At 45.9% G+C, this 8,203-nt stretch overlaps 1 protein-coding gene across 1 annotated transcript in view; it reads left to right on the plus strand.

The window, feature by feature from the left end:
- Positions 1-3,460: 3,460 nt before the first annotated feature.
- CUNH11orf24 (chromosome unknown C11orf24 homolog) overlaps positions 3,461-8,203 on the plus strand; it is an 11,000-nt gene continuing 6,257 nt past the window's right edge. The window contains exon 1 of the mRNA XM_026657624.1: positions 3,461-3,634. Coding sequence (XP_026513409.1) covers positions 3,478-3,634 — 157 coding nt within the window. The 5' untranslated portion in view covers positions 3,461-3,477. The remainder of the gene's footprint in view (positions 3,635-8,203) is intronic.

Below are 8,203 nucleotides of genomic sequence, written 5' to 3' on the forward strand. Positions count from 1 at the left end.
GGGGGGGGGGGGGTTATAGTGCATCGCCAACTAAATGAGTCATCAATGTAATATTGTTGCAAAAAAGGTGAACATCATTCTGGGATGTATTAACAGGAGTGTTGTAAGCAAGATATGATAAGTAATTCTTCCATGCTACTCAGCACTAATAAGGCCTCAACTGGGAGTGTTGTGTCCAGTCCTGGGCACTGCACTTTGGGAAAGACGTGGACAAATTGGAGGAAGTCCAAAGGAGAGTAACAAAAATTATAAAGGTCTAGAAAACGTGCCCTATGAGGAAAGACTGGGGGGGGAAAAGGGGGAGGGGGATTAGTTTGAAAAAGAGCAGACTGAGGCGAGATATAACAGTCTTTAGATACATAAAAGGTTGTTATAAAGAGGAGGGTGATAAATGGTTCTCCTCATCCACTGAGGACAGGACAAGAAGTAATGGGCTTACATTTTCACAAAGGAGATTTAGGTTAGACATTAGGAAATCTTCCGAACTGCAAGGGTAGTTGAGTACTGAAACAAATCACCTAAGGATGTTTTAGAGACTCCATCATTGAAGGTTTTTAAGAACAAGTTAGACAAACACCTGTCAGAGATGGTCTAGATAATACTTAGTCCTGCCCCAGTGCAGGGGACTTGACTAGATGACTTATCGAGGTCCCTTCCAGTCCTATGTTTCAGTGAATCTAATCCCTTGTGCAAGATTCTGAAAATGTAAATGGCCAAGAAAAATTAGCACCCAGATTCCACAGCCACAGGTGCACTGTAGCAATATATGGATAGGTACAATGAGCTGGTAAGCACTGGTCAGTGCTTTCTCAGAATCCTCAACGGCGGCAAGGATGGCACTGATTGGAGAGACTCGTCATGTCAGTAACTATAACAGGATCCCGAGGAAACCTCCCTTTTGACTGGACAGAAAGATGGTCAGATAATCCTCTTCTATGGTATACCCACTCTCCACACACTCCTTGTTGTGGAACATGCTTGCATTTTTAGAGAGCGCTCCAGCTGAGGAATCAGACCTGCCTGTGAGATGTTTGTGACTTGCTTAGGTGAGGGAGGAGGAGGGTGGCTCTGAAAGTCCTGTAGGGAAAAGCCCTGGAAGCATCCAATCTAGTCCATGCTGAACTCTCGGAGGTAAGCCTGTACTTACAGAGACTTCAAGTTCTGAGGCAGCAGAATCACTCCAGTTACAAGGTAAGGGTGTGATTCATCCAAAGTCCACTGAAGTCGATGGGAATCTTTCCACTGACTTCAATGAGAACAGGTATTGGACAAAGACCTATTGTTTCTGCTAGGAATGGGGGAAGGGACATTGTCCACTTAGTTGCATATAGAGGAGCAAAGTCTGCTAGACTGCAAGAGGTGTGAACTGGCCCCACTAACCACTGGGGCACTATGATATCTCTTGGGGTTTCCTGGGTTACCTGGACTCACAGCTCGATTAAAAATTCCTTTTAAATTCCAAAATAACCTCTGGAAGTGGCAGGATACTGAAAGCTGCACTGAGCTAATTGTTACCTGAACGTTCTTGGGCAGTGGTCTCCAACCTTTTTATGCCCAAGATCACTTTTTGAATTTAAGGGCAACCCAGGATCTGCCCTGCCCCTTCCCCAAAGCTCCCCCCCCCCATCATCTCCCTCACTCACTTTCACTGGGCTGGGGTAGGGGTTTGGGATTTGGGAGGGGGTGCGGGCTCTGGGCTGGAGCCGAGGGATTTGCAGTGTGGGAGGGGGCTCTGGGCTGAGCTTGGGGCAGAGGATTGGGGTTCAGGAGGGGTAATGGGTGGGACTCCGGGAGGGGGCTCCAGGCAGGGGCTTGGGGTGCTGGCTCCGGGAGGGGACTCAGGGCTGGGGCTTGGGGTGTGGCCTCCCGCCAGGCAGCACTTATCGCTAAGGCAGGCTCCCTGCCTACCCCAGCGCCACACCACTCTTGGAAGGAGCCAACATGCCCTTGCAGCCCCGGGGGGCAGCATGTGGCTCCGCACGCTGCCCCCTATGCAAGCACTATCCCTGCAGCTCCCATTGGCCACAGCTCCCCGTTCCCGGCCAATGGGAGATGTGGGAGCGGTACTTGGAGGCAGGAGCAGCGTGTGGAGGGAGACCCTGGCTGCGCTGGCTGATTCCAAGAATGGCCTGGGACCAGGGCAGGCAGGGAGCCTGTCTTAGCGACAGCCCCGCTGTGCCGCCGGATATTGCAATTGACTAGGAGATCCTCTAGGATTGACCAGTCGATCGCAATCGACCGGTTGGTGACCACTGTTCTTGGGCATTTCCTTACATAAAAGCCGAGCCAATTTTAGACATGTCAAGTGTACAGATCCCTCTACTCCTCTCCTGTCCCACCCAAGTTGACAGAACTTTAGCAGGACTAGGTACCCCTATATCCAGCCACAGTGGCCATGTCCACTCTCCCACGTTTCCTGTGGGGCTTGTACGTCCGCCTGAGACACCCACACGTCTTGCTTGACGTGGGCCTGTAAAGCGTGAATGTTGTCCTCCCATCACAAAGGCTGCAAACTGATAGAAACTTGAGGCTATGTGCAGTCATCCTCCCAAGTAAGCTGTGCTGTGTATGTAAGGAGTGATCAAAACCATGGGTTTAAACTTTGGGTGGGTTCTGATACCTGATCTGAACTGTGGAGTTCAGCCTCGTTGCTATGTGTGTAACATGTTTTTCTTTTAATTTCACTGTTTTGAACACTGCCCACCAGCCTGTCTGACTCTAAAGCCCCAATTTAGCAATGTGCAGCTTTGTGCCTGGATTAGCCTGCTTCCATGGGTTTGATGTTGGTTTGGGGTATCAGTTAACATCTTGATACATCTGCTGGAATTAGTTCACATGTTTTCATCGCATCACCTTTTTCACATGGTTTGTGATTGACTCCCGTTGTGCTATTCCAGCCTCTGCGTGACCTGCTTCAACAGTGGTTAGACAAGCTCCCCCAGACATGATCAGAATGACATAGGGAGGAATCTGCTACATTTTCAATAGCTCTTTCATGTCCGCGTGGAGCATACGTTTTGCATGTGTGGGCCTTAAAACATCTTGACTTGGGACCTTTGGAAAATTCATTCCTAAACTATGAGCTAGCAGCTGCAGCTTCTGTCTCCTGCAGTTTTCAGCATGATCTAGTGTGTAAAGTGCTGGACTAAGGAGATCAGAATTCTAGTCCTCACTCTGCCGCTGACCTGTGTGACCTTGGGCAAGTCACTTCTTACGCTCTCTCTGTGTGTTTCTTTATCTGTGTAATGGAGATAATGATGCTTACCTTCCTTTGTAAAGTGCTGTGAGATCTACAGATGAAAAGGAGTTAAGAACGATTTAAATCTTTAATGCATCCTCTTGATATATATATAATTTTTTTTTAAATATTTCTGTTTGACAGATACGTCGCTTAGGACCTGAAGGTAATTGGCAAATGCTTCTCCTGCACAACAGGCTCTAGGGAAGAATAGCATGATTCCAAAGCCAGCCTTCAAGATGTGGACTGCTGTTGTATTTTTCCTGTTGATTTCCCTGTGCATATCTGAAAACAAAATTTCCACCTTAAAGGAGAGAGGCACTCGGGTGATACGAATAAACCGGCTGAGCAGTGAAAAGCATTGCAGACGCACTTGTAGAGGCCTATCGCCTTCAGGTGAGCTGGTCTTCCTTTAGCATAAAAACTGTCTGGGTTTCCATGTTCTTAAAGGGCTCTTCCCCTCTCCCCACATTTTTCTTTTTTTACTCCATTTGTTTACAAGCATTTATAAGTATGGCTTCTGTGTGCAGTTCTGTGGTGGCTCAATAATTTCTGACAGCTTTGTTTTAAATTGAAAACAGAGCAGCCATTTCCCAGGGCCTTTCTAGCTTCCATAAGAAGCAGCGGGCATATGCGCTGATAGTGTGCGCGTGACTGGTGTGAGGTCACTTAACTCTATCAACGTACCATGCAGCCAGATGTTTGTAAGCGAACATTGCTACAGCAGACAGCTGTGCTGGTTGAGCAATCTTTGCTCACTGATATTCGCACTTGCATGTTTTCTGTCTTGAAAGAAGCTAGTTGCTTAACCCTGCACTAGCTTGGCAGAGAATTGACAATTTAAAGTGACTGACTAGTGATATTTTGGGTACATAACTTGAGATGCCGTAAAGGGCCCTGGTTTTCAGAGGATGGGTGCTCAGCATTTTCTGATCAATCCCTTTTGAGGTGTCTCCATTTGGGCCCAAAAAATCACTTTTGAAAATTTTGATCTTTGTAAAGTATCAGAGCAGTGCTGCAGTGTGTGAGATATTCACGTGTTCCTGAGAGGGTCTAGTTCAGCTTCCGTAACGCATGGATTCCCTGGTGTGTTAGGCCCTTGGGGAACATGAAAATGCATTTTATGTCCAGAAATTTGCAAATACGGGTACCTAAATACTGTTTGTAGCTTTTTTTTTTTTTTTTTTTTTTTTTTTTTCCCTCCCCTCCCTCAAAGGTATCAGGTAAATCTGAAAATCAGGCCATTTATTTAGGCATGTCACAGGCTGGCTGGCCCTTTCCAGCAAGCTGGGCTCAGCCTTGCGTGCGACTGGACAGCTATCCCCCAGCTGAGAATGATGGAGACTTGATGAGTGACCCCAATTGCAGGGTATCAGAGAGAGGCCAACTACTGTGAACTCAGTCTAGAGGGGAGCCAAGAGATTTCCGTCTCTGGGAAGGGTTTGGGCACGTCAAGCTGGAGGAGACCCACAGGAAGCAGGTCAGGCTCATGTTTGGGGGGTGAGGAGAGAAGAACTGAGATAGGACCTGTAAGGAAATCCCTGATGGAAGCTGTTGGAGTTCCTGGGAAGTGAGGGGGGAAACCTGCTGGGAAGAAGCCACGTAGGAGAAGCTCTGCAGGGCCCAGGAGTAGGGGCCAAGAAGCAGAGAACTTCAGTATAGTTAAAGGGGGGCAGAGGAACTGTTAGTTTGGATATTTATTTGAACTTCCAGGGTAACCAAATGTCCAACTGTAAGGGGATTGAACTTCTAATGGAGCTGGCTAGACGCCAGGCCAGACCATGGAAGATTTGGACAGAGACAGAACATCACAGGGCCCAGGAAGTGGCCACAGGCCCGGTGGGAGGTTCTAGAGGCGAAGTTCCTGCAACACCCTAACACCAGGAGGCGCTATGGCACTAAGAGCAATCACTTACAAGGTTCTGAACTTAAGCCCTAAAGTTGGAAAAATTTGGCCTCTGCCCTTCCAGCTGTCAACCTGGGGACACACTGCACCTACATACTGATTTTATTGATTTACAGAGCACCTGTTGCTCCTGGAGTCATGTGATTGTATGAGAATCCCAGTTTCATTTAAAGAAATGTTTGTCCCTCATGGCTGCAGAGAAAAGCTGGCGCATGTGAATTGTAAGGAAAATACTAAATTCTGGATCTCTTTATTTTTGAAAACATGAGTGGTTTTTTTTTTTTTTTAAGCCAGTCTCCTGATTTTGGGGGGCCTTTCTGATTTTTTTGAATGCTTGGAGTTTACAGTACTTTCATGTGTTTAAATGCTTCTTTGAATCAAAGCTTTGGGGAAGGGTTAATCTGTCCAATTTTGTAGAAACCAATGGTGCCATCAGAGATGTGCTGGTTTGGTATCTCATACGAGACTGGCACAGTTTGACCCTGGTCATGGTAGATGCAGGATGGATGGTGTACGCTCTCCAGATTTCTCAGTCACCTCTGCTCCTGCAAGAATGTACTATGTGCTGAAAGATGATCTGGAAAGAAAGGAATGAATCCCCCTTCCTTTTCACTGGTTATTTTTAAGGACATTACTAGAGCTACATATCCAAAGATACATCTTTTGTTCTATGCTTCTACCCTCCCCAATTAAATTTTTTATTTTTTTTAACCCTCCCCCTCCCCCCGATATCTCATTGTTACAAATGGATGAGGGGAGCACAAGGTCATAGAGTTTAAGACCAGAAGGGACTACCTGATCATCTAGGCTGATCTCCTGTATATCATAGGCCAGCAACCCCCCTCCCCACCAACCCCAACAACTAAAATTGGGCCCAAAGTGTTACAGACCTCCGAAGACTAAACTATTGTGTGCCACAGGCAGAGAATAGGAGGGGCCAAGGCGCACCAGTGCCCGAGGCACCTGTAATGACAGGGAATTGATTTAGTGAGAGAGACCTAGATAATTCTGGTAAGTCACCCTCACTCACATGCTGCAGAGGAAGGTGGGAAAAAAACTCTGGTCACCACTAGTCTGACAGGGGAAATTCCTTTCTGACCCAGAAAATAACGATCAATTAGATCCTGAGCATTCTCAGTACCTTCTTAAAGCACCGTCCCACTCCGCCCAGTGTGTCTCATCTCCAGCTGTGGCCGTCTCTGATGCTTCAGAGGAAGACCAAAAACCCCAAATCCAAAATACATTGGAGGAGGGAGTGGATTCCTTTCCTGACCCCTACTTAATCCCCAAAGCATGAGATTTTAGCATCATGCAGGCATCAGTCTGTATTGTTAGGCCTGGTCTAAACTAGAAAACTTATACCACTATAACTATGCCAGTTCAGGGGTGATTTTCTTTTACCTATATAGTTCTATTGTTCTAAGCCCTAGTGTGGAAGCAGTTAGACTGGTATGAAAGTGATTTATACTAGTATAGCTTATTCCCCTTCCCGTGTGGGAATAAACTATACTGATCAAGCACTTTAAACCAATACAACTGCATCTTCATTGGGGAAGAGTTGTCACTGGACTGTAAACTCTTTGGGGCAGGGACAGTCTGTTATATGCTTGTACATGCCTAGCACAAGGGGGTTTAGGCTAATGCCTCACAATGCTACCATGATGGAAATAATGATGGAGAAATCTCTCATCTTTTGGCAAGGAGGCTGGGGCCTGGAATTCCCAGGTACTGGACAAGCAAAACCAATGACTCTAGTGGGAGGGATTGGTATTGGGAGGGGATTGGCTTGTGTATGTTGGAGTTTTTTATCCAGCTGGGGAGGCTGAAACGGGGAATATTTGTGTTTTGGAGCACAGGATTTCAAGGAATTTCAATTCCCAGCTGGCTCAGAAGAGCAGAGCTAATGTGTCGTAATTATGGGACATTCTACCCAGTACAAGAGAATGGAGGGACAGTGTAGCATGTCCACACAAGCCAGCATCCTTGCTCTCAGTGCACATTGCACACCTGCAGGCTTTGTTACTGCTTGTCTGCAGAGATCTTCACAGTTCTGTCCCTTGTCTCAGAGGCTGAATTTTTTTTTAAATATAGTGTTTAAAAAAAAAAAAAGTCCATCCTGTGGAGGGCCAGATCTTGGGTCCTGCCCCTGCACGATTCCCTTTAAAATATCTTTGAGTGTCCCGTTTTTTATCTCCAGTAACTGACTGAGTATACAGACAAGATAGAAAATATGTTGTTGGGTATTTGGGGCTTTTTCCTCCCCCAAACACAGGTATTACAGGATTTGTGATACCAGTTCAGTCCAGTTAGCCTGGTATTCTGTGATAGGGTAGGACTGGGAAACTTACACACCTGACCAATTGTGCACGTAATGTATGGTGTGAAAAATTCCTTCTTAACCCCTGCCACGATCAGCTTCTGCCCTGACGCATGCGATTTGGTTATAATTTGCCACGCACTGTGTGTTCTGTCCTATACAACTGAATTGAAGATGTAATTTCTGGCCCAAGCGGGGCTTAGAGTCTTAAGGGCCTGACTGAGAAACGCTGAATGCCCCAACCTCCAGGCAACTCAGTGAAATTCCACTGGGCTGTTTTCTGAGCTGCCAAAGAATGTAAAGGCTTTTATTCACCCTCCCCACAAGTTAAGAAATTTTCTAGATGCTTTTTTATTCTCAAGTAACCTAAATGGCTTCTTTTTATACTTTCAAGCTTGCCATGGTCTTAATCCTTGGTGAAGACCAGTGGCTTTGGAGATAACTTTAAACAAAAAACACACTACATGCAGCATATGATTGCTCTTCCCCCGTTCACACTTAATGTTTTTAAGAGTGTATGAAGGTGAATCGCTCCGTATAGCAGTATGTATGAGTTACTCCTGACTGGATTTTGTGCCAAAAAATTCAAAATTCTGCATATTTGTCAAAATAATGCAATATAATCACACCAATTTCAATTGTTTTGGTAATTAGTTTAAACTACAATACAGAAAAAAGTCACAGTAACTATTCAACATTTCCTAAACACATGAAAGTTAAGTTACAAACACTTGGTAACTAA

The sequence above is a fragment of the Terrapene carolina genome, unplaced genomic scaffold (genome assembly GCF_002925995.2).
Source record: "Terrapene carolina triunguis isolate 2854851 unplaced genomic scaffold, T_m_triunguis-2.0 Scaffold250, whole genome shotgun sequence".
Classification (NCBI taxonomy): Eukaryota; Metazoa; Chordata; order Testudines; family Emydidae; genus Terrapene; species Terrapene triunguis.